We start from the raw sequence: 24,864 nt of genomic DNA, 5'->3' as shown, positions 1-24,864 counted from the left end.
AACAAAGTCCTTGTACTGATATTTAACGCATTACAGATATAGCGAAGTAGTTTCACAGGCCCCAGTGATGTTGTTGTAACCAAGTTTCACTGTACATCTGTACTTCATATAAATATCCATGTTTACAGTCCCTAACAGTTAAGAAGAAAAAGTTAATATTTGTTAAGGAAACATACAATATGGAATCTTTGTAGGATGGTGAGGAGGATGTTTTACTGCTCTCACCTCCACACAGAGAAGTGTGTGTTGACCCAGACAGAACTGACCGTGGCTATGGCCGCTATGTCCTCCATGATCGACTCCCTGAAGCACCTGTGTGACTTCTCTACCTTTGAGAGGGCTGTCAGGGAAGTCCAGAGCACGGCCCAACCCAGTGCTGAACAGATCAGAGCAGTGTTAATGCAGGCATTTAAAGAGGACTCGCTCAAAGGAAGAGGTCAGTTAAGTTCTGGAATTATCAGTTAGCATGAATGTGATAAGTTTTTCTTGCCATAGAACTGGGTATATAAATATAAAAGTAATCTATAGAGCATTACTTTCTATATATGAAAGAAAAATCTTATTATTAATAACTAAAGCCTTAAAATATTTGTGCTATTCTTAGTCCTTCTCAAGACTATTTTCTTTAATTATAAAACATTATATATGTCACAATTTATTCATGTTGTACAAAGACCATCTTTTTAATATTTTTCATTTTCATTTTTGGACTGAAGTTTTAAAAAAGAAGCATATTTTATTAAGTTTCAAACCAATACAAATCCTAAGAATAATGATAATTTTCTGACTCTATTTTGTAGAGGTACTTGACAACATGAAGGCATTACAGAAGACTGTTAATGTTATGGAGAGGCAGCACATCTGTAAGCCTTCAGTGGCTCTGCACAACTGCTTCTTCTACATGGAGAACATATCCCCATCGGAATTCTGTGGGTAAGAGCTTCATGTAAACTTCAATGTTTGAAAACCCTTTTAAATAACTTTGATTTGTGTGAGGATCTTGGTGCTTACCTGGGATTTCTACAAAAAAATTACTTTTTTATTCTGATCTTTTTTGTATATTACAGGGCAGCAAACAAGACACATGCTTGCATTGAGATGCTGACCCAGGACTGCAACCCCATACAGAAGGCACCTGTCAGCTACGTCTTGAACAGTATTCTGTCTCAGAACCCCAGGCAGTGTGAAATCTCCAACTCGCCAGCCCCAGAAGCCACCAAAAGTCCGTATTATCAGCTGGCTGCTTGTGCCGCCCAGTACACAATGAAGGTACAGAAAGCCTATGCTACATCAGTGGCTCAGTCTTCCATTGTTGAGATGTGTGAGGCCTCCATTATGCTGGACAGATGTGTGTACCATGTGGAGGTCAGCTCTGCAGCCAAGGTCATGGTGGGCAGCATGGCCATGATGACCAAAGAGCTGGTGGATTTAACCTGTAATGCAGTACCTATGAGTAAGTGATTTGAACTTGATGAAAATTTGAAGTTTCTGTCTTGCTTTCTTTTCATGGATGTGAAAAAATATTTGTTGTTTTTAGAATTAAGACCATGCATCTGTGTTTGTCAGTGAATTTCAAGGCATGGTATATATATTGGCCTTATTGGGAACATGTTTGAATGCAAAATGAAATTTTTTAAGTATACATGTTATTCAAAAAGGTATGGGTCATGTAAAAGAATAAAACTACTCAGACAGTTCTAAACATTACCCCTTAAAGATCCCTTAAAGAGGTAAATCTGCATAATATTTTAGTTAAACATCATTTGATGTTGTAGATTGGACAGGAGTGGCTTGTAAGAAGGATGATGTGGTTTGTATGGTAATGAAGAACATGTCCAAACCAGAGGACAAACAGGACCCACCTCCACAAGGTTTTTTTTTTTCATTAAACTAAAATTGTGCTCTTTTATTTGAGCTCAAAACCTTCTTCTTTAAATGTTGATAGAAAATTTTCAAATTAGAAGGAAGTGTAAAGTTAATTTGCAAACTAAGGTCTATTTATTTAAGCTTCTGACAAATCGACCTCTACTTTGTTGTCCATTTGCTTGTCTTTTATAAGGTCTGATTTGATCATCCAATTTTCGTTATGTTCATCCCTTATGTGTCTATGACTTGTTATAGAGCCCAGTAGCTGTGAGGCAGTATATGCAGCTGGTTGTCTGGGTAACTATCTGATGAGGGTTCTTACATCAGGTTTTGTCCCTGTCACTGAACAAGCTGATGTCTGCTGGTGAGTCAATTAGGTGTCAGGTCCTGATAGAACAGAATCTCTTAATTCTATGTAGAACATAACAGCTGAATTATATTATAATAGGTCTACAATGATTTGCTAGTATAAAATTTCTGTAAATTATTTGTATATGTTGAGGTTTACTATCCAAATTTAGGTAGAGTAGGCATTATAGGTTACGTTGCATCACTGAATATTTTGAATGATATTTTCTTTGATTACTGAGGTTGTGAGTAATCCTCTACACACACTTGTGGGTTTCTTCATACCAAAAAAATTGAGACTAATTCTAAAGCAATACACTGTAGTATTATGATAAGATTAATTTCACAACACACTTGTTTAAATACTTACAGGGAGAGAATGTACATGGAACAGTGTGTTGTCTCCAAGACTTCCAGCTGTACCTTTAACAGGAAGCAGGAGTTCCTGAATGCTGTAGAATGGTTCAAGAACATCACCAACCCTGGCTGTTCTGTCGTGACTTCATTTGAAACCGCCAACTGCTCCATGGCCCAGGAGTGTGTGGCCATGGGTCTGTATTATCTGACAGAAAAAGAATCTTATGAGGACCTGGATGGATTTTGCTGGTAAGCCACTTTTTGGTAAACTGATAGCATAAGTTGATGGACATTGGGGAAAAAGCATTTTGGTTTGCAATTCTTTGGTTCTGTATTGTCGTAATTAGGTCAGTTTGCAAACAATAAAAGTGTATGCATTTCTGAAAATATAAATTCCATAAGAAGTAAAAGATATGGTTTCTTCATTCTCCATTTGGAAGACAGATGTGCTTGCAGACAATATCATCATGTAATGTTTATTCATATACAGCACATAAACATGTTACTTACCATTTTGAAATTACTTTACAGGGGGGCATCTAAGATTGCCAAGTGTATTGAGCACCATGCAACTAACTGCTCTCGAATGGACATAGTGAACATTACAGAGGGGGTAGAAATAATGGGCAATGTGACCCACTTTTACTGCCCTCATCTGGATGCTCAAATATGCCCCCTGACTAAGATGGAAGGAAGCACCCCAGGAGCTGTGTGTCAAGTGAACAATATGAGGATGTGTATAAACAGATTTTATGAGCAGACACATGAAGATCTTAAACTGAGTGATCAGCAGTATTGCTCGTAAGTACTGTAGCTCAGAAAAATTTTCTGGCACCTCATTATCAAGTGATAGCAATTTTTTCTATCGAGAACATATAATTTTCAAAAATTCTGGTTATTTTAAAATGTATATAAGCTTGATAAAAATATATGAGAATAATAAAAGTTTTGCAGGCAAATGAGCTCACACAATTACACAGAAATAAAGTTCATGAGAATAATCAGTGATTAAATTTTATTGTATTTTCAGTCACCTCCTAAAATTTTTTACTCTTTTTAAGGATGAATTTACAAAAGAAATGCTTGATTGTGGCAATAAGCAAGTTAACAAGCACAATAATGTCTTGTACTTATAATAAAATTGTCTTTCAGAATCCTGTCTCAGACCACAGATTGTGTGATGAGGAACTCCACTAACTGTCATTCAGCGACTGTGAACGAGATGAAGGAACTCATGATTCCTGGTATCCTGAAGGCTAATGTCAACTGTTCTGTCCTCACCCAGACTTATCTGTCCTACACCTCCTGTCCGATAGTAGGAAACTGCTCCATTGCCTTTGCCATGGGGAAAATTACTGAGGCTGTCACCCAGTCTCAGGTTCCAGGGGCTGTTCAGTGCAGGTAATAAAGGGTGAAGTGATTGTTACTAGGTACATAATACATGAATAAACTGCTTTTGTTTTTTAGGTCACCTGGGTAAACTCAGGTGACCTATTGCAATCTGTTTTCGTGCGTCGTCATGCGTCGTGTGTTAACATTTGAACATTTTCAGCTTCTCCTCTGCAACCACTGAACCAATTTCAACCAAATTTGGCACAAAGCATTTATGGGTGAAGGGGAACAAAAATTGTGAATTTCATGATCCTTGCCCCCCTGGGGCCTGGGGGGTGGGGCCAAAACCACTAAAATTAATGCAATCTTTAAAAATCTTCTTCTTTACTCCTGGACATCAAGCAGTCAAACTGTTTGCATGTTTGTAATCAGCATTGAGTCCTCTACCAAAATTGTGAAATTCATGGCCCTGGGGTCAGGGGTACTTGTGCTAGGGTGGGGCTAAATAAGTATATAGTGAAAATGCATTATTTCTTTGAAAATCTTCTTCTCTGCTCCTGGGTATTAAATAAACTAATTAAGTACATAGTTATGATGAGCAAGAGTGCCTCTACCAAAATTGTGAATTTTATGGCCCCAGGGTCAGGGGTTCTGGTGTTAGGGCGGGGCTCTATTGATTATATAGAGAAAATACATGAATTCTTTGAAAATCTTCTTCTTTGCTCCTGGGTATTAAATAAACTAACTAAGTACATAGTTATGATGAGCAAGAGTGCCTCTACCTAATTGTGAATTTTTTGGCCCCAGGGTCAGGGGTTCTGGTGTTGGGGGGGTGCTATATTGATTATAAATGTATAGTGAAAAAAAACATTAAATCTTTGAATATTTTCTTCTTTGTATCTAGGTTTTAAGCAGATGAACTACTTATATAGTTATGAGCAAGGGCCTTTATCTTCAAGAATTGTAAATTTCAAGGCCCCACGGTCAGTTGTACATAGAGGGGGGTGGGGGGGGGGGGCTGTACTTATATACTGAAAATGAATGAATTGTTTGAAATGTGCTCCTTTGTATTAATCAAATATTTTTGAAAAGCATGAATGCCTTTCCAAAAATTGTACAATGTGTGGATCTAGGCCTAAGAGTCCAGGGTACATGTGTGGTAGCGGTACTACTCATTATTGCTGAATATTACTGATTTGTTGAAATGCATTTTTTGTTCCCCTACCCTGCCTATGGGTATTAAGTAACCAAACTAAGGAACTGCTAAGTGTATAGTTATGATGACCAAATTGTAAATGCTATAGCATCTGGCTTAAAACATGGATCAAATTCAATCACTGGAAAGTTGTTGAATAATGCTCAGGTGACCTATAAGGCCCATGGGCCTCTTGTTATTTTAAAGCTTGGATGAAAATTTCTTTACAAGTTCTATCAAGTAACTTTTAAGAACGTGAAGTTTAAATCATGCAGCCTTCCTACTCCTTAGGTCTTTTGTTATGAATGATTGAAATGTTGTACAGAACTGGACTGCCAGGGATAAATAATATGTATTTTACTTTTAAACATTTTTGTAGCTTGTTCTTTAACCTGCAAAGTGAGTTGTCAGGACAGACATGTTTCCCAGTGGAGACCTCCATTATTAACAAGGCACTCCTCCAGTTCGCGGATTATCAAACTGAAGTACACAATTGTCCAAAACAATTCACCGGAATCAGGCAGGCTCCAGGGGTAGTCTTTGATAACGCTGAACTCGCCAAATGTGCAGATGAGATGGGAGGGAATCTAGGAAATGCTCTAACTAATCCACGGTTTGGAGTTTGGGACATCTGCGACTCGGCCCAGAAGTACCATGGATGTCTGAAGACCCTGTTCAGTACGGCCAAGAGCACCAGGGAGAAGTTCATCATGATGACAATGAAGAAATCATACATGGATATCGAGAGTTTTGTCAACGGAACATGTGCCAAATTGAGTAAGTTTTATTTAATAGCTGCTTTAATTGATCTTTACAAAAAAGTCATTTTTTGGCATTGCTGTGAAGGCAGAGAAAAGACCTTGTAATCTTAAGTGTATTATATATTTTCTATTTTTGCAGATATGACCAAACTTCAGCCTGTGTCACCAGCTGCTGGTTAGTTAATTTACATTATTTTTTTATCTGTTTTAGTAAACTTGAAATGAAATATAAGTTTTGTAGTAACAAGTATATGTTCATATAAGGAAAGGTAAAATTCCATGATATGCAAACAAAAATTTTTTTTATTTTCCAGAACCAAGAACCTGTGCTAAAAGCCTTGCTGTTGGATGTGTCTTGTCGTTCTCCCAGCAGGCCATGCTCATGGGTCAGCTAAGACCAGGAGACATGGAGCAGTTGTGCAGGTTTGTTGACTAATTCATTTATTGTAAGGAAAAGATCAAATTTAAACTGGAAATTTGATAAATGTCCAAATGAAGTGTTAAACTTAGGAACTTTTTTCTGGTTGGCTGAACATAAGTCTGTAACAGCTGTGTGAAAGTGATAAGAGGGTATCACTCCCATATTGCAAAGCATACAAAAACCAGACAATTTCTTTGTCCTGCTTGGATGTCCAAAAGAAAAAGGATTATGAGAATTCGCAGAAAATGAAAAAGATGTACATGTTCTTCCATTGTTCTGTAGGTCCAGGATTGATTATTACTATTGTATGATGAATGCCACAGCCGGATGTTCATACGGATTCAGCACCCAACTCCAGACCATGATGACACTGGCTGACTCCATTCTGATGGGATCCGGTCAGTGTCCCGAGGATGTGATGAAGCAGGCCAAACGTATGGAGGAGGAGGCATACATGGAAATGGTCTACGGACCTGCCAGGAACGACATCGCCATCAAACTTATCTCAGGAATGATGATGGAGAGAATGGAAAAGAAAGATGACGAGGATGAGAGAGAGATGGGAGATGAGGATATGAAGGAAGGAATGGAGGAGGATGACAAGAAGGAAGGAATGGATGAAGATGAAACAAAGAAGGAAGGAATGGATAAGGAGGATATGATGAATGAGGGAAAAGATGACAAGATGGAAGACAAGGATGAAATGGACAAAGAGAAGTAATGAAAAAAATCCCCGAAAATATAAAATAGTCAAATTAAATAGAAAAATTGCAAGTATAATTATGTATATTGCATTGTATGATACAGATTAATGACCTATTAATCTGTACAGTATAATTTCAAAAAGGAAAAAAATATAAATGCAATTGTTTCATATAAATTGAAGTTTCAGGTTTAAGAGAAGTTATTGGTATTCATTTTCTCTTGAATGATAATTAAATTATTATTTTATGTAGAATGGGAGATGAATCAGATATGAAGACTATGGATAAAATGAGGAAAGGTTGTGACACTAGAATGGCATCCAGATGTATGATGTATTTCTCCAATATGGTTATAAAGGTCAATGATTCAAATGTCATAGAACATTGCAGGTAAGTACATATATTCATTCAATCTTATGTTTTAGCTTGTTCAATTCAATTTTTGTGATTATTTAGTACTTTTACAATAAAAGCTCCTCAGAATAAGACACTGTTAGATAAGACAATATAAATTTACCTAACTTTACATGTACATTTACAGGGAACTGGAAAAGGCCTTGCCATGTGTGTGGAACAATGTCAAGGACTGTGATGAGGTCACACAATACTTTGCAGTTCACACAATCAAACAGGTGACTCGTTATGGAATGGGCATTTGTAAAGGTGTCATCAAAATGATGATGTCAGGAAACATGTCAAGGTCAGAGAGAGAAGAAATGGGAAAAATGATGATGTCACAGAACATGTCGGAATCCATGAGAAGAGAGATGAGGGGAATGATGGGTATGTCAGAGTCAGAAGACTCCATGATGAACGGAATGGAGGAAGAGGAGGAAGGAATGGATGGAGAGATGGAGGAGGATGAAATGGATAGAGAGATGGATGGGAAAAAGATGAGGGCCAGACTGGAGGAGATGTTCAGTAACACAGATCCTGTGTCTAAGGTTAGAGAGATGGTGATGTCCTTTATGAAAGAAGGAGGGGAGATGGGGGATAACTTGCAGGGGATAATGAAGCTCCTTAGTGTGGCCCCTGAGGACGGAATGTGTGTGGACCCCGCCAAGTACAAAGAGTTTGGTCGGTGTGACCCCGCCGTGGCTATGGAGTGTATACTGGGTGTAGAGAGGGAACTTCTCAACCCCATGTCAACCAGATCCAGACTGTGTCTGTAAGTAAAAAATGAAATGTTTGTTCTACTGATTTATAGTGATTTTTCTTTCCTCATAAGTAAAAAAAAATAAAAAATACTTGTCTTTTTATCAAGCTATGATCATTTCAATCTCATTACCAGATTTTAAACACATTGAAAGTCCTTTTTCTTTAAATTGAAAAAAAAATAAAGTAAATTAATAAAATTAGCAAATTTTTGTGAATTGAAGGTTTTTTTTTTTTTACTATTTATTCTTTTCCTGACAAAAGTATGAGTTGGTTGGTAGAAGCCAAGATTTGTTACCCTGTTTAGGGGTAACCTTTTTCAGATCAATTAAAAAACCTGTTTGATGTTAATGAACAATATGAATTTTGCAGGAAACAGAACATAGCCCTGCGTTGCTATGCCGCTATGTCAGTGGGATGTGATCACGTGACAAGCACCATGCTGGGTGTATCAGCATCACTCATGATATACAAGACAGGAGACATGTGTGATACGAAGTACGCCTCACCATGTCATCGGGAGGAAGATAAGAGCTGCGAGATGGAGGATGCTGAGGAATGCCTGGAAGATCTTCATGAAGTGGTGCTGGCCGCTAAAGACTTCCTACCAGGATCTGCCACACAAATGTGCATGTAGGTTTTACAGGTTTTAAATTGTGCATATTTGTATTAAATCTTTTAGACGAGAGGTAGTGTAAGACAGGCAAAATGGCAGATGAACAAAATTATTTAATACTATAGAAGCTGAACTATATGATTAATATAAAAAGATTTTTCATAGTCTGCAATATTTTACTTCCTTTGCTGTATATCTTAATCCCCTTTATTAGCCTTTGACTGCATATTTCAAAGTATTTCACTGAACTGATCCCCTGTTTGAATTTAATTTCCACTGTTACAGTTGGATAAAATTATCTAATTTGTGCAATGGTATACCCATCAGGAAAAACAACATCTACAGCACAGGTCAAATGCTTTAGAAACTCAAATAAACATATAAACAATAAAATCTACAATGAATTTTAATTTTGCAATTAGGTGTTACAGTGAAGTATACATGTACCTAAAAATTAATGCTAATATTAAGGAAATGCAAATTTAGATGAATATGGCCAATTACAAGTCATGTTTAGCTTTAAGTAAAATGAGTATCGGTAGAAATCTTGCCCAACATCATGACAAAATAGGCAAAATTGTTTATTTAATCTTGAATTTCCATTGGCTTAGGGAAATTGCTTTTTATGCCCCCCTTCGAAGAAGGGAAGGCATATTGCTTTGCTGCTGTCTGTCGGTCCGTTGGTCTGTCGGTCCACTTATTTTCCGTTCATTTTCTTCGCAACCGTTGCACGTACTGAAATGAAATTTGGTATACAGATATATCACATGAATATCTAGGTCAAGTTCTGTTTCGGGTACGCTCGTGCCATTTTTGACAGAGTTATGCCCCTTGGACTTAAAAAAATTCCAATTATTTGCAGTTTCCGTTCATTTTCTTTACAACCGTTGTACATACTTAGATGAAATTTAGTATACAGATATATCACATTAATATCTAGGTCTGGTTTGGGTACGTTCGTGCCATTTTTGACAGAGTTATGCCCCTTGGACTTAGAAAAATTCCAATTATTTGCAGTTTCCGTTCATTTTCTTCACAACCGTTGCACATGCTGAGATGAAATTTAGTATACAGATTTATCGGATGAATATCTAGGTCAAGTTCTGTTTTGGGTACAATCGTTTTGCCCCTTGGACTTGGAAAAATTCCAATTTGGGGGGAGGGGGGCATAAGTGTTTTACAAACATCTCTTGTTTAAATTTGATTTCATTCCATGTTTAACTGTTTCAGGGTTGCTACAAAGACAAAGAAGTGTTTGATGGAAAAACTCTCTCACTGTGACACCAAAACTAGCCATGGATTCCATGACACATTAAGCCCTGCTATACAGTCCCTCGACTACATCTGTCAAACCATGCCCGCCCTGGGCTGTGTCACTTCCTTCCTCTGGAAGTCTGCCTCTTCTGTTCTCCTCACTGCAGATTTAGCCAAGGTAGGCTCAGCGGTTCAAACCATGAAGTTCTTCCGAGATCAGAACATGAGCATACCTGACGCACAACAGGAGAAGATGTGGAGAGAGATGGGAGATAAACTGAATGGATCAAGAAGTGAGGCCATGACCATGTTTGCTGGATGGCTGGGAAGACTGACTGGGAAAGCTCCAGAGTGTATGAAGAAAGATGATTACATGCATGGAATGGAAGGTGTACTGACAAGTGTATCTGGACTGATCAAACTGACCATGATGGAAAGTGGGCTGGTTCATCCAGAGATGGACTTTGTTGAACAGGTAGAAATGATGATCAGTATGGATGATAAGGATAGTGTGTTGTCTATGGCCATTGGTGCTATAAATAAAACACTGGTGGAACACAACATGCGGCTGAACCACTCGTACCTGATAAGAACCGCTGTCAAAGAAATCGTACAGATGGGGGATAGTACCAAGATGCTGCAGTTCTTTTATGCCAAGATGGCTAAGGGCATGATCATGAAGACCATGGAGAGGATGGGTATGAAGATGAAGGAGGATGAAGATGCAGAGGAAGAAATGGAGGAGGAGATGCAGAAGTGGATGGTTGATGAGCTAGCAGACAAAGTCCGCGAGATGATGCCCGATATGACGAAAATGATGACCTCACCTGACTACCCTATTGAATACCTGTCAAAATCAATGGAGGTTATGAAGATGAAGAAATGGTCTTCTTGCTCTGAGCTTGCTGAGGCAGCAAGGTGTATGGAGATGTATACTCATCTGATCCCAGCTGAGTCTCGAGCCACTTTGAATGTCACCATGCATGCACTATTTACAGTTGCAGGAGCAGTTTGTGAACGTAAGAATCTGTCTAATCATATTGCTTAATGATTTCTTGAAATTGTTTCTGCTTAGTATTTCTTTTGATATTGTTTTAATTAAATCAAAAGTAAGTAAATCTGAATGAAAAAAAAAACAATAAAACTATGTCTTAGCTATTTTTTTTAATTCATTGTGCTGAATCTTTTTGCAGCTACCAAGTGCTTCCAGTGCAATGGAATGACAAATAATGAGCAATGTAACCTACAAGGGGTCATGACCTGTGAGCCAGGTCAAGGTTGTACAACCACAGTTGCTGATGGAAAGATCTACAAGGGTTGTTCTTATCCTGTCGATGAATATAAAGATGACAGAATGCACTTTATGACTTGCATGGAAAGCTGGTGTAACAAACCACTGATGACTACACACAAAGGTAGATTCAGCACAGAAGTTATATAATTACATGTATAACCTCCTCTATTATTGTCTTCACTTGTTCAATTTTAATTAGAAGAGATTTTTTTGGGGTAGTATTTTATGTAAATTCTTTATTTTAACCTATGATCATTTTATTTGTAAGAAAAAGACCCAATGTGTCAGCCATACATGGCTATACAATGTGGAATGGACCTTGTGCCAAGCCTTATCCTCAACAGAACACCCAACATGAGGTAAATCTATGTGCTTTTTTTTTAGAAAATAGAGTAAACCATGTTATACAGGAATTCTCTATGTTCATTAAGCTTCCAATATATTTTAGAAACTACAAGGAATAAAAATTGCTTTTCTGTTATTGGGTTCTTCATGACTGTATATTACTGAACATGCATATTTTGGAAATAACTTGGAGTAATTGTAATGTCAGTACAAGGACAGCTGAAGTCAGGACACATTTCTAATGACATTTTATCTGTTTTGTCAGGGATGTATACAAGGCCTCGTGGTGTATGGACTACCACACCTCTCGCTGTGCTCATCGCAGCCACCAGGCTGCCAGTCAGCTAGGATTCATGATCAAGCGTACAGCTCTAGAGGGCGCTTGTTCTGGTGACCCGAGTCAGTACGAGTGTGGACTTCGCAGTGTTATAGGACTGGCTACAGCCATCAACAAACCTGCCATTTCCAGGGCAGCTATCTGCTAGTGAGTGATTGCACCTATGAAGCCAGCAAAAATATTTCTGTACACGTAAATGCACTTTGAAAGCTCAGAGTACTAAAATGGCTCCCTTCTTTTTATTTTTAGAAAATCATGCTTTTTGTTTCATTCAATTAATAGGAAGATATTTTTACATAGATTAAATGTGTTTCTCTTTTATCATATTAATTAAGGTATCAATTTATTAAATGATGTCCTCAATCAAGTCCTGTGGATGTTTTCTATTTACAGTGAATTGAATAACACTTTGACCATGATCAGGACTGCCCAGGCTCACAACAAATGCTCCGAGTACGATTCTATAGCTGTGTACGACGGACTCAAAACCATCATGCAGATTCTGGGTCATGACTACTGTCCTGGAATGATGGCTCGAGATAACGCGACCTGTGAGATGATGTCTCGAATGATGTTAGGCGACAACAAAGACTCCAAGTGTGAAGTGGAGGAGCTTTCCCAGTGTGTGGAGGAACACAAGCTGCTACACAGTCTGGTCATGATGTCTGACATGGAGAAGATGGAGGCCACAAAGAAAGCCCGGCCAAGGGATTATGATCAAGTCTGCATGTATGTTTTGTGTGGAATTATATCTTTTCAGAATTCTCTCATTAACTATTACTTAAATGTCAGACTTTAAATAATAACTCAGATGAAATATTTCAAATAATTATTTTATATACACTTTTGTAGTATTTGCTAGAGACTTGGTATTTGTAAATAAAAAATTGTAGTTATATAAAGGTAATTTCCTTTTTTCAGGGAGCTATTTTTAGCATCACGCTGTATGAGTTCCAAGGTCAGTGGATGCAGTCAGACTATTCAACATCAAGTAATGAGAAATATGACAAACAAGATGGGATTTTTCATCAGACACTGCCCTATCTCTAACATGATGCATGAGATGTGTAGTCCTCTGCCCATGCCTGAGCCTGTCTGTGATATTCCTTATGCTAAAGCAGCTTGCTTTGGCAGGTTTATCTCAGAAAGTGAAATGTGCAGGTAAGTGATGTTTAAGTTCCACACTTTTTGTAATAATCAATGCTATAAAGTCTATTGACGATAATATAGTAAATTAAGAGACACTATTTTTACTGCATTAGCAATTGAATTATATATCCATTTCACTGGTGTCAAGGTAAAAAAGTCAATTATTTTTGCTTTTTTTTTCAAAAGTGCAAACAGGTCAGACCTTATGACCACTTTGGGTTGCATTGCTAACCACACCTCAGGATGTGCAGTAGCCCAGGGTGTACCTGTGTTTAAAATGGTATTTGATGTCATGGCCAGTGTGACCATGAGATGTGGTGCACTCAGCAGAGTTTTCCAGAATAACCAGGTAAAGCATAACATTTTATTCCTTAGCTTGAACCATCTTCAACATTTTTCATAAAATGAGACATAGTACATGAATATTTACAAAAAAAATAGTATTCTGCCAGAAATCTGAATACAGGTTCTTTCATTATATGGATGTCACACTTTGAATGATTTAAATGTAATGAAATGACATTGAGATTACATGTATAACTATTCCATTGAAAGATGTGACAGATTTCTAAAAATTTTTAAAATGGTTTTCAATACTTGATAGATTAAAAAAAACAAGCTTTTCGTTTGTAGAACATGTACAAGATGACAGAGGAAATGGTTGCAAAGATGATACTGGAGTACAACATAATGCAGAAGATGGACAATGAGAGAGACAACAAACCAATGTCAGGCATTCTCAACTCCATGTTGATGGCCAAGTACGCACAGAAGACCCAGAACATGACAGCAGAAGTTGTGTTTGCTAGCTTGTCACCTGTACTACGTAATGTAACAACAGAAATGGAAAATGCTGTACAGTAAGTCTATCACAAAGTAGAATAGAATTTATGACAGTTTTTATACAAGAGATTTCTTTGATAAATTGATTACAATAATTAATTAACTCAAATTTTACAATTATGATGCTAATGTTCATTATTGTAGACTTGCCTTATTTGGAGATGAGACAATGGGTGTCGCAGTCTGTAACCTTGACTACATAGCCAGCTTCAAGAGAGCCCTGATGTACCCCGACTGGTTCGGCCCTGTCTTCTGTGAAGCTCTTGCCGAGCTGACGTCTTGTCTGAGCCGACAGAATCTCTCACCGGTGGCCCAGAGCAGCGTCATGTCCATGATGAATGAGATGGCAGGTTACACAACAGAGGCCTGTAAGGGGTATCCCGAGCAGGTGATGTGGAAGGGCTGGATGTTGTATAACCTGACCCAGGGAATGTCTAAGATGACACTGCCTGTCCTGGCTAATGGCACTCGACTTGAGGAGCTGTCCAAACACATGGCTAATGGCACTCAGGACAAAATGAACTTGACTGCTAGGGAAGTGGCCAGCATGCTTGATGCCAGCATAGGATCTGTGGTTGACCATATGCTTCAAGGTAATGGTCAGGAGATATTTTCTTGTAATCTTTTTAATACGTGTATTAAAAATTATTGATTATTGAAGGGAAACCATAGAGAGGAATTTAATCTAGTTTCAGAAAATTTGTATTAAACAATTGAATGTTAGTTGAAAAAAAATTATGCTTTCCTACTTGACCAATGCAACATATTTCCTCCTTTGGTCTTGTCCACCAAGGACAGGTATGAGGGTTTAATAACTAGAATAAAAAGTTCACTCTAATCATGTATTCTGTAGTAAATGATACCTGTGATGTGTACAAGATTTCCACAATCATCTCTGGATTCTCAGCACAACTGATTGGACCTTTTGTACCTAAATCACAGCATCCAGTTTTGTGCGAGTAAGTTTCAGAAAATGATAAAGTATTTTATTATTAATTCTTTTAATTAAATGAATCTGAAGAGCCTCATATTTTTTTTTTACATGTGTACTGTACATATAAATATCTGGAATGGAATACTGTGGAAAATGCTATGAGTTACATTAAATGCACATGATTTATGAGCCACGTTTAATTCAAAATGTGTGTTTTTGTACAGATGTAGGGGCATCAGAGTGAAATAAAAGTTTAATTCTCATCATGAAGATGCATGTATTCAGATTTTGCTCTTAGTCAATTGTAAATTCAATGATTTAGAAGGCAAGTTCAGAGAAATAAATCTTATTTTCCAGTATGTTGAACAACTCTGTGATACCAGAATTACGCCCTCTGATAGCTAAGTGTTCACCAGCTCACCAGTTGTTGTACATGGCTGTAATGGGTACTATGGTTAATCAGACGAAGCCAATCTGTGATCAGCCTGCCAATAACAGAGTGGCACCTCCACCTCTCTGTAAAGTGGACGAAGCTTACGGATGTTACATGGCTGTCTTCCCTTATCTCAGCAGCAATGCCGCTCCTCAGGAAAAACTCTGCAGGTAGGATTTTTTGCCTTTGGTTTTGATTTTAATTCAGTGTGTCCCCAGTGATTTGAATGAATGGTTTACACTAATGTAATAAAGTTTTGTAAAAAAATACATAGCTTATAAACATTTGACTTTATATTGTAGAGCATACCACTATGCTGTAGCCTGTATAGAGAAGCACACTGTATCCTGCTCAGCAGATCAGAAGATGGGACTGTCCTACATACAGGATTATGTACAGAGTGTCATCGGGGACACCTGTCCATTTGTCCAGGCCCTCAGACAGTGTTACAGCACCACCAGTACTAACTACATCTGTAACGTCAAGAAGGCCAAGGAGTGCATCTCTGTACTCGGAGACTACAGCAAAGGAGTCACCAAAGATACCTGCAGGTAATTATAAGCTGATAAAAAAAGAATTCAAAGGATATTCTGATGGAGATCATGAATACATTGTAAGTGTGGTTATTTGCCAAAGCATGAATCTTGGTAGAGATACTTTAATACATGAGGGAAAATTTTGCAGTAGAAGAAGAAAGTGTTAATAAATATTTTGATTGTTTGTATTTTTCAGTAAACTCCCCCAGATGTTGCAGTGCTACACTACCCAGACTGCTGGGTGCTCCGGCTCAGACGTGTATGATGTGTCTTCCTACTTAGAAGTTTTGATGCCAGCATACAAGGTTCTGCCGTACTGTTATAGTCAGGACGTGTCAGCCACATTGTATCGCAGCTGTCAGCCCCCACCCACATGCTCCCTACAGGAGGCTGGAAATTGTTACACTCCCCTGATGACCAAGTCATCTTGCACGTATGTAGACTCAGTATATTTTTATCTTTTAATTAGTGTTAAGGCATGCTTTATGACTTGTATGGATTTTTTTCTGATTTAAGTGTGTTACTTACATGACTGTATTTAATATGTTTTAAGAAATATTGTTTGTTTCCAGTAGCTTCATTCACAGCCTTTTTGCTATATTTGCAGTGAACAAGAAGCCTTTTCAGTAAAGAACTGTGCGGCACGTCATCTGCGAGGCTGTAACCTGATTCAGCTTCAGGTCTTTGACTCCCAGCTGTGGTTCGGCAGACAGAACGTGGGGACCTGTAACGCCTTCACATTAGACAGCTCCCTCATCCCATCAACCCTAACAGCCGAGGCACAGGGTCTTAACCAGTGTGGAAACATGTTCCTTGGAAACATGACTGCAGCTCTCCAGACCAGCACCAGTTCTGTAGAGAGGATCTGTAGAAGCTTACAGATGATGTATGAATGCCTGATGTATAATCAGACAGAGGACGCCCGGAAGTTCCTGACCGCCATGTACGGAAATTCCTTCGGCATCACTGCAGAGCTGACAGGGCAGATCTGTGAACAAGTTAATACTGCAGAAACACCCATGGAAACCAAAACAAGTAAGATTAGAAGAAAATTAAAGACAATACAGTTTTCCTTGATAGAAATCATGGGTTTCTGCATCAGTTTACTTACACTCAATCATAATTGCTTATTGACCAATATGTTTTTAGAATTCATATTGTGAGTGTTGAAAAATATTATTTCACTGTAAAAAAAATTTATAGATGCTATGTTATCAATAGGTGACCAGTCCTCTACGTCATGTGACACTACAATGGCAGCTCAGTGTTTGGCTGCCTATACTTTCCCTGTTGTGTTCTCAGCCAATCTAAACCGAGGAGACAAGAAGGCATTCTGTAGGTCAGTAGTCAAAACTTTTGAACTCCCACTGATTGAATGCTGAAAGTTTTTTAGAAAATTAAACTGTATATCTTTAAATTTCTTCACATGAGAGAAGATTTGTTTAGATGGGGAATTCATTTTTTATCTAATCCAAATCTTTTTAGTGAGGGAGCATTCCAGTCCTGTCTCATGCTTGTCAAGTCCTCAATGAGTCAGTGTAGTCCTGCTGAAGTAGAACAACTGGGAGGTTACTATACCTTCCTGGAGACCGTCAGAGACTTCTCAGGTGTCTGTGAGGATCATTTTGCTACCTGTTCTCCAAATGACCTTATGACCTGTGGCATGGAGACCACTTTAATGATGAAGAAGATGGCGGAAGGGAAAAACATGACAAACAACAAAGACGATGATCCCTACTGCAGGTATTACATGTCATTTTTTTCTTCTTACAAAATTTTTTAGTTGTTTGTTTTGTTGAAAAGGTAAAAGAGAAGGTTCTGGATGGAACATAGGAACGTTTCATTCATAAGTTGTCAAGAAAAAAAAATGCAGAAAAGTCATTAAGAATTTGAAAAATGATGAAAGTGAATTTTTGTGACAGTATGCTACACATATTTTTAATGCACAATACTTTATATTTTCCAGTCATTTTGGAGCAACCATGAATTGTTTGAGATCTAACTCATTTGGCTGCTCCAAAGAGATCAAAATGGAGATTGTAAAAGGAGCAGAAGAGGCCTATTGCATTGCCAGCGACCTCCTCAAGTCCTGTGACAAAATGGAAGAACCCAAAATGGAGTTACCTAAATGTATGAAGAAAGGCCATATGACTGCTACTTGTAACACAACAGCAGCCTATGCTTGTTTGAAATACCTGTACTGGGAATTGGAAAGTCCATTCGTGGATTGCAGCTCAATGCATGAGTAAGTGAGATGCAGCAGTTACAACATGGTTTAGCTGGATTAAATTGAGGAAAAAAATTATAAAGTTTCTGTGTAAATTTTGATACAATTAAGTTTAAGCTTTGAATAAATAACTGCCTATATTTTTTAAATATAATAAAATGGTAAATTTTATTGTATATTTAATGTATACATTATAACCAATTACATTAAATGCATTCTTTAGGACCTACACAACCTCAATGCAGTGTTACATGGAGAACATAGGGAACTGCTCCTCAGGACAAATGATGATAGCCAATTCAATGCTGGGTATGATACACAAAGCCGTGTACAATGTCTGTCCCATGATTCCCGGAAACTCCTGCCAGGAGCCAATGAGCTGCGAGGCGGATCAGGCCATGTACTGCGTGGAAAGTCTGGATCGTTTGTTGTCTGAAGGTGGAAACATGGAGAATGCTCACATGTGCATGTAGGAGTCTGTTTTATGATTGAACTTGAGTTTTTAAACTTTGCTCAATTAATATGTCAATAAAGTTTATAGTGTGCTAAACAGCTTTATTTCAAATTCGTAATGGAAGTACTGTAGATTCCTAAATATATGCGTGGAATTAATTATCGCGTAATTTCGCGAGACGCACCAATAGCGAAATAAAATTACTTGCTTTTATTTTAATGGTTGTGAAATCTATGTAAAAGCTCTTGATCAAAAGAGCAGTTCGCGAATTATTATTCTCGCGCGTTGACGTTAAAGAGCCCATTCGCGATAAAAAGTACTCGTGAAAAACAAGGAATCTACAGTATTGTTTCTTGGAATTGAGACATTGAAGATACTATGCTTATACAGTAAAACACGGATATAACGAAGCGCTGGGGACCTCTAGATTTACTTCGCTAAAAGCATACTTCGTTATATTGTTTATAACGAATTTTAATAAACTAACAGCAAAATTCGCTATAAGCAAAAAATCGCTACTAATTTTAATGAGGTACATGTATTGTGAAACTTCAAAAAAAAATTCGCAGAAAATAAAAAAAACACGTTATTAATTCAAACATTATTTATAGTCATTAAATATTTATTTGTTTTGCACAAAATTTCTCAATTTTTGATGGTTTCAATCCAGTTAGCTGAAGTTTTTTCAAATGGTGGTTAATCTCCGCGAACGCTTTAAACACTGAGTCAGGAACATTTTCCGACGTACGCTCAACACAATTCTGCACTTTCTGCATGTAAATATGTGCTTCTTTAATATTGATTTCATCGGTCGGTAAATCTTCTTGAACGGATGTTTCATTTTCATCGTCACTCGACAGTTCTTTGTTGATAAGGGCATCAATAATCTGGTCATCATTCATGCTTTCTACAGACACGATATCTTTGTCAACATTCACGTAGTCATCACTACTTCCATCGAATGCGCATGCTCGCATTAATTCTGCAAGAGGCACGTCATCATCACTTTCCGAGTCAACATGATCAGCTGTCTATCGACCCGTACTTGACAAAATAATGGTAGAAAACCTTAATCACCACATGAATACATTTCATTTTAAATCAGACTTTTTTATTACGTGAAAAGAGTTCACTTGAAACAAAACTATCCCGCTTGGGGCCTCTATAGGTGATATTTAAAGCTAGTGGGGAATAACAGATTCTATTTATAGATAAGTGCATTCTTAGCCTTAAGTGAATGCCATTTTTAAATAATCGGAGTCAATTTTCAACTCGCGTTTCCAATTAAAAATAAACAAAACAAATCTTGCATTTGTTTTCCTCTGACATTTTTTAAAATAATGAGTTAAATATTCTGTTTTTACAACACAAGCCGGTCCCGTGTTTAGCTGTTACCTTAATGCGCGTCCATGCGGAAATGTGTGAAACCCTAAAGAGTGAAAACAAGGAATTCGCTATAAACATTGGAATTTCAGTGTTGTTTTAGCCAAAGGGGATTAAAAATTACTTCGTTATATCCGTTAATTCGCTATATTCAACATCGCAATAAACGTTAATTTTGGTAAGACATTTATAGAAATTCGGCCGGGGAATGACAAGTGCTGCGCTATAAGCGTAAATTCTTTATAAGCGTGATGGCTATATCCGTGTTTTACTGTAAATATTTCTTGAATTCAATAGGGCTGTTGAGATGGCACATGCCTGTGTAAAGGACAAGACAAGTCGCTGCTCTATGTTCAGTAAGGGAGCCCTGGATATGGCCCTGAATGCAGTCAAGGACAAGGCAGTCAAAGCCAGGAAAATGGACTGCTCTAACTCATTGGACCTCTGTATGAATAAGTTCTATTACTCTTCTCTCGGGGTACTTCAGGGAGAAATGATAATGACCAACTTATCCAAGATACGCAATCAAGTTACCAATCAGGTAATCATATACAGTGAAAGAGAATTATTACTATGATAGAAGTAGTATGTGTTATTCCCCCCCCTCCCCCCCAAAAAAAATTATATAAGCATTATGGATAGAATAGATTGAATCTGTGTATTTTTCAGTTTTTCATAATTAGCAGGTTAGATTTATTTCAAAATTCCCTGTAACGATTGCTTTGTTTGTAGATTTTTTTAAGGCTTGAAAAATCTGGTTTTTATGTACAGTTCAGTCCTTGTTGAGATTTAATTTGTACATTGCAGGATGTTTGTACCCATAGTTTTAATGTTTTTAGCTCACCTGAGCCAAAGGCTCAAGTGAGCTTTTCTGATCACATTTTGTCCGTCGTCCGTCTGTCCAGCTGTCCGTCCGTCCGAAAACTTTTCACATTTTGATTCTTCTCAAGAACCACTGGGCCAATTTTGACCAAACTTGGTACAAAGCATCCTTGGGTGAAGGGGAATTTAAATTGTTAAAATGCATATAAGGGGATATATATATATATATAAAAAATCTTCTTCTCAAGAACCACTGGGGCAGAAAAGCTGAAACTGTGTGGAAGCATCCTGGTATAGTGTAGATTCTAAATTGTTCCATGTGTGGGGGAAGACAATGGGGAATCAAAGTTTTACATAGAAATATATAGGAAAAATCTTTGAAAATCTTCTTCTCCAGAACCATGGGCCAGTAAAGCTAAACTTATGTGGAAGCATCCTGGTATAATGTAGATTCTAAATTGTTCAAATCATGACCCCCGGGGGAAGGGCAGGGCCACAATGGGGAATCAAAGTTTTATATAGAAATATATAGGAAAAATCTTTGAAAATCTTATTCTCAAGAACCCTGGGCCAGAAAAAGTGAAGCTTATGTGGAAGCATTCTGAATGTAAATTCTATTTCTAGGAATCATTCCCCCGGGGGAAGGGCGGGGCCATTATAGGGAATCAGAGTTTTTCATAGAAATATATAGGAGAAATCTTTGAAAATCTTCTTCTCAAACCACTGGGCCAGAAAAGCTAAACTTATGTGGAAGCATCCTGGTATAGTGTAGATTCCAAATCATGACCCCCGGGGGAAGGGCGGGGCCACAATAGGGTATCAAAGTTTTACATAGAAAATATATAGGAAAGAGAATTGTTACCATGTTAATGCATTTAAGTGTTATTAACAATAAAAAAAAAAGCACTGTATGTGAATAGAATATATTGAATTTATGTACTTCTTACAATTTGCAGATCTGATGTTATTTCAAAATTTACTATTTCTTTGTTTGCAGATTTTTTTAAGGCCTGAAAAGTCCTATTTTTTATGTACAGTTCAGTCTTTGTTGTGATTTAATTTATACATTGCAGGATGTTTGTTCCCATAGTTTTAATGTTTCTATCTATTTCAGATGATGTGGGACATGACTTATGGTAAGGACCCGATGATGAGGATGAGTCAGTGGAAGATGTCAATGGACAACATCTCATCCTCTGTCATCAACATGATGTCAAAGGAGATAGAGAAGTCTGTGGCGAAGATGATGAAGGAAGACAGGAGCAGTGAAGGGAGGATGATGGTGTATGACCTTCAAGTCTTGGATGTCATGACACGAGGACTGAAGAGTCACCAAGACATGTATCTGAAGGTCAAAACCATGCAATGCATGGGGGCCACCCAGGCTTTTAGTTGTATCATAAATAACCTCCGCAGCTCGACATCGGGTCTCCGTAGTGATGTGGCAGGGTTCATTGCAGGAGTGGGATCAGAGCTTTATGTGGTCATCAATGACATGTGTGCTAAGGAGAGGTCCTGTGATTTAATGGAGGGTGAGATTTACAAGCAGAGATATGAATTTTCAGTTTGCTTGATTTATTTCTTTGTATTTGGGAAAATTTTGAATGAAGCAATATGAGCAAGTATTTTAAAAAAAAAATGGATTTTTTTGTAGAGCCAGACACCTGTCAGATTCTCCCAGCAGCCACACTTGCCATGCACCAGGTTGGATCAATCATGGACATGAAGGCTTTCTGCGAGTAAGTTATGACTTCACTTGGTATACTAATTTATATGAATGATTCCGTAATAATGTTATCTTTGACATATCATGTAATAAAAATACACATTTTTTACAAGCTAGCAGTTATTTACATTTTGAAGGTCCTGTGACTCAAAATTTATTGAGTTAATTATGTTTTGCTCTCTTTTACAAGTATGCTGCCTGGCACCATACAGAATGTCACAGCACTGATCCAGAGCTGTAAGGATGATGAGGTGAGCTATCACTTCCGCGGTGCTTTGTCTGAGATGAAGGCAGCCAAGGACACCATGTGTAGGTCACAGACAGACTGTCAACTGGATGCCGCCAAGAAATGTATCAGTAGCTTCCAGGCCAACCCAAGCTGCAGGTCAGTTGTGTACATTTTTGTTATTGCTGAATTAAATGATTTGTTAAAACAGTTTTACAGTTATTTATAAATTTCAAAATGATATTGCTTGTAGAAATTAATTATATGTTTAAATGTTATATGTACTAAATAACACTTTTATTTAAAAAAAATTTAAGTGCATTTTAAGTTGAATTCAGTCATATTTTTGTCATCTTGTTGTAGATGATTAATTTTGAGTGATTAACAGGGATTATAAAATACATGATGTGGTTTTTCCCAATTTCAGTGCTTATGAGAGTACCCTGCAGTGTGTGACAGCCAACCTTAAGTCTTGTGATGGAGAAACAATCCGTCGTACAGAATTAGAACTACAAGCTGCTTATGACAAGATTGCATCTACCTGTATACCACTGCCAAATCTTGTAGTATGCACATTCTTACATTTAAAAACTTGTATTCTGCATATTCAGTATTCTTAATTAAATGAATGATAGCTACTTGACATAAAATTATACACATTTATTAAACATATTGTTACAAATATAAATTGTATGGCTATTCTTAGGATATGATATTCATTTTGTACTAGACATTTATAACATGGATTGTTTACTTCAATATTTGCAGACAAGTATCAATACCAAGTCCACCCTGCGGCTGATAGAGGGAGGTACAGAGGAGACCCTGGGTCTGAAGCTTTCTGAGTCCCCCAGTGACAAGTGTGAGGCCGGTAAAACTTGCCAGGTCAAGGTCAAACTCCAACTTAGCAACAACCCTGTCTCCACACCAATGTAAGTGGTCTGAATAAATATAGTCTCTACTCCACTGTCTACAAAGAAATTTAATTTTTTCATAAGTGAACTGCCAGTAACTGAGTTTTAAGTCACTGAATACCCTTAAATCCTTTACTACTTTTGACATTTAATTTTGATTATTATAGGTGCACCGAAAATCAAGAAAGAATACCACAAGTAGTTGTGTATAAAGGAGAGGGTGTTGCAGATCCATGTACTTTTACTTTCACTTCTGACAACTGGGAGAAAGGCACACAGATCCCTCTGGTGGCCAGCAGTGACATGTTGTATGACAGAGTCCAGGATGTCAACCTCAGTATGGTGGTGGAGAAATACACAGACAATCAGCTGGTTCTCACCAGACAGATGCCAGACATGAAGGTATATCATTCAAAGATACGAAAGGAAATACATGTATGTAGGAACAATCTGTTCAAGATGTCTCCTAGGGCCGAAGCAATTTTGACAGCTAGTTTACTTCATTTCAACATCAAAATAGGTGAAGATTAGTGAGTATGTGCTAAAATGTTTTCTCTTTGTTTTTTGTAGGTTGTTGCAACTGACACTGATCAGCCAGCTTTCTGTTCATCTTCTGACTCCTACATTGTTAGTTTTGATGGAAAGTAAGCAACTACATGTATTAGCTCATCTGAACAGATTTACTCTGTATTTGAAGTGCTCAATTAAAAGTTTTGCCATATGATTTTCACATATTATGCATTTTATGTGTGTCTATTCTCAGGACAGTCAAGAACAGATACAGAGGAGAATTCACATTGTACAAGCATGCTACCATGCCATATGAGGTAAAAAAAAAAAAAGATGTACTTCTTCTCATCAAATTTCTTTATAAATTCAATTATTGATAAATCCTAATTGTCAAAGCATCCGATATAATCACTTTTTCCTTTTGTTTTAGGTCCACATTCTGAATCAGGCCTGCACGTCTCGATCTAAGACCTGTACTTGTGCAGCTATGGTGAAGTCGCAGGATGATGTTCTGGTGGTCGATGTGTGCAGTAAGGCTCAGGGCTCTCCATTAGAATCTCCAGTCAAGTTGTACAAGAATGGAGACCTGGCTCAAGGAACTAAGATCTACCAGGACAACGACGGAAATCTCATCATGGTAAGACTGGGATCTGAGTGTTTTATACAGCTTAGATGTACATTGTATATTTAAACACATTCCATGTTTTTCATTTTTTATATGA

General features: G+C 37.6%; 1 protein-coding gene across 1 annotated transcript in view; it reads left to right on the top strand.

Annotated features, from left to right (window-relative positions):
- Nucleotides 1-24,864, top strand: part of LOC134278569 (uncharacterized) — a 71,111-nt gene that overhangs the window by 38,529 nt on the left and 7,718 nt on the right. Inside the window, exons 46-88 of the mRNA XM_062760879.1 lie at nucleotides 195-436; nucleotides 801-933; nucleotides 1,068-1,453; nucleotides 1,776-1,871; nucleotides 2,122-2,230; nucleotides 2,587-2,820; nucleotides 3,103-3,372; nucleotides 3,724-3,972; nucleotides 5,478-5,875; nucleotides 5,999-6,034; nucleotides 6,174-6,282; nucleotides 6,563-6,997; nucleotides 7,237-7,374; nucleotides 7,526-8,152; nucleotides 8,512-8,772; nucleotides 9,986-11,028; nucleotides 11,203-11,424; nucleotides 11,572-11,662; nucleotides 11,914-12,132; nucleotides 12,379-12,714; nucleotides 12,907-13,146; nucleotides 13,321-13,483; nucleotides 13,768-13,994; nucleotides 14,122-14,570; nucleotides 14,831-14,936; nucleotides 15,269-15,514; nucleotides 15,647-15,895; nucleotides 16,077-16,313; nucleotides 16,488-16,915; nucleotides 17,102-17,219; nucleotides 17,366-17,623; nucleotides 17,847-18,125; nucleotides 18,331-18,576; nucleotides 20,242-20,485; nucleotides 21,881-22,298; nucleotides 22,421-22,505; nucleotides 22,683-22,877; nucleotides 23,146-23,284; nucleotides 23,487-23,650; nucleotides 23,800-24,034; nucleotides 24,203-24,276; nucleotides 24,396-24,459; nucleotides 24,573-24,779. Of these exons, the coding sequence (XP_062616863.1) occupies nucleotides 195-436; nucleotides 801-933; nucleotides 1,068-1,453; nucleotides 1,776-1,871; nucleotides 2,122-2,230; nucleotides 2,587-2,820; nucleotides 3,103-3,372; nucleotides 3,724-3,972; nucleotides 5,478-5,875; nucleotides 5,999-6,034; nucleotides 6,174-6,282; nucleotides 6,563-6,997; nucleotides 7,237-7,374; nucleotides 7,526-8,152; nucleotides 8,512-8,772; nucleotides 9,986-11,028; nucleotides 11,203-11,424; nucleotides 11,572-11,662; nucleotides 11,914-12,132; nucleotides 12,379-12,714; nucleotides 12,907-13,146; nucleotides 13,321-13,483; nucleotides 13,768-13,994; nucleotides 14,122-14,570; nucleotides 14,831-14,936; nucleotides 15,269-15,514; nucleotides 15,647-15,895; nucleotides 16,077-16,313; nucleotides 16,488-16,915; nucleotides 17,102-17,219; nucleotides 17,366-17,623; nucleotides 17,847-18,125; nucleotides 18,331-18,576; nucleotides 20,242-20,485; nucleotides 21,881-22,298; nucleotides 22,421-22,505; nucleotides 22,683-22,877; nucleotides 23,146-23,284; nucleotides 23,487-23,650; nucleotides 23,800-24,034; nucleotides 24,203-24,276; nucleotides 24,396-24,459; nucleotides 24,573-24,779 (10,705 nt within the window). The remainder of the gene's footprint in view (nucleotides 1-194; nucleotides 437-800; nucleotides 934-1,067; nucleotides 1,454-1,775; nucleotides 1,872-2,121; nucleotides 2,231-2,586; nucleotides 2,821-3,102; nucleotides 3,373-3,723; nucleotides 3,973-5,477; nucleotides 5,876-5,998; nucleotides 6,035-6,173; nucleotides 6,283-6,562; nucleotides 6,998-7,236; nucleotides 7,375-7,525; nucleotides 8,153-8,511; nucleotides 8,773-9,985; nucleotides 11,029-11,202; nucleotides 11,425-11,571; nucleotides 11,663-11,913; nucleotides 12,133-12,378; nucleotides 12,715-12,906; nucleotides 13,147-13,320; nucleotides 13,484-13,767; nucleotides 13,995-14,121; nucleotides 14,571-14,830; nucleotides 14,937-15,268; nucleotides 15,515-15,646; nucleotides 15,896-16,076; nucleotides 16,314-16,487; nucleotides 16,916-17,101; nucleotides 17,220-17,365; nucleotides 17,624-17,846; nucleotides 18,126-18,330; nucleotides 18,577-20,241; nucleotides 20,486-21,880; nucleotides 22,299-22,420; nucleotides 22,506-22,682; nucleotides 22,878-23,145; nucleotides 23,285-23,486; nucleotides 23,651-23,799; nucleotides 24,035-24,202; nucleotides 24,277-24,395; nucleotides 24,460-24,572; nucleotides 24,780-24,864) is intronic.

This window comes from Saccostrea cucullata, unplaced genomic scaffold (genome assembly GCF_032062105.1).
Source record: "Saccostrea cucullata isolate Sc308-1 unplaced genomic scaffold, CSIRO_AGI_Scuc_v1 ctg310, whole genome shotgun sequence".
Taxonomy (NCBI): domain Eukaryota; kingdom Metazoa; phylum Mollusca; class Bivalvia; order Ostreida; family Ostreidae; genus Saccostrea; species Saccostrea cuccullata.
This window is presented reverse-complemented; position numbering and strand designations above follow the sequence as displayed.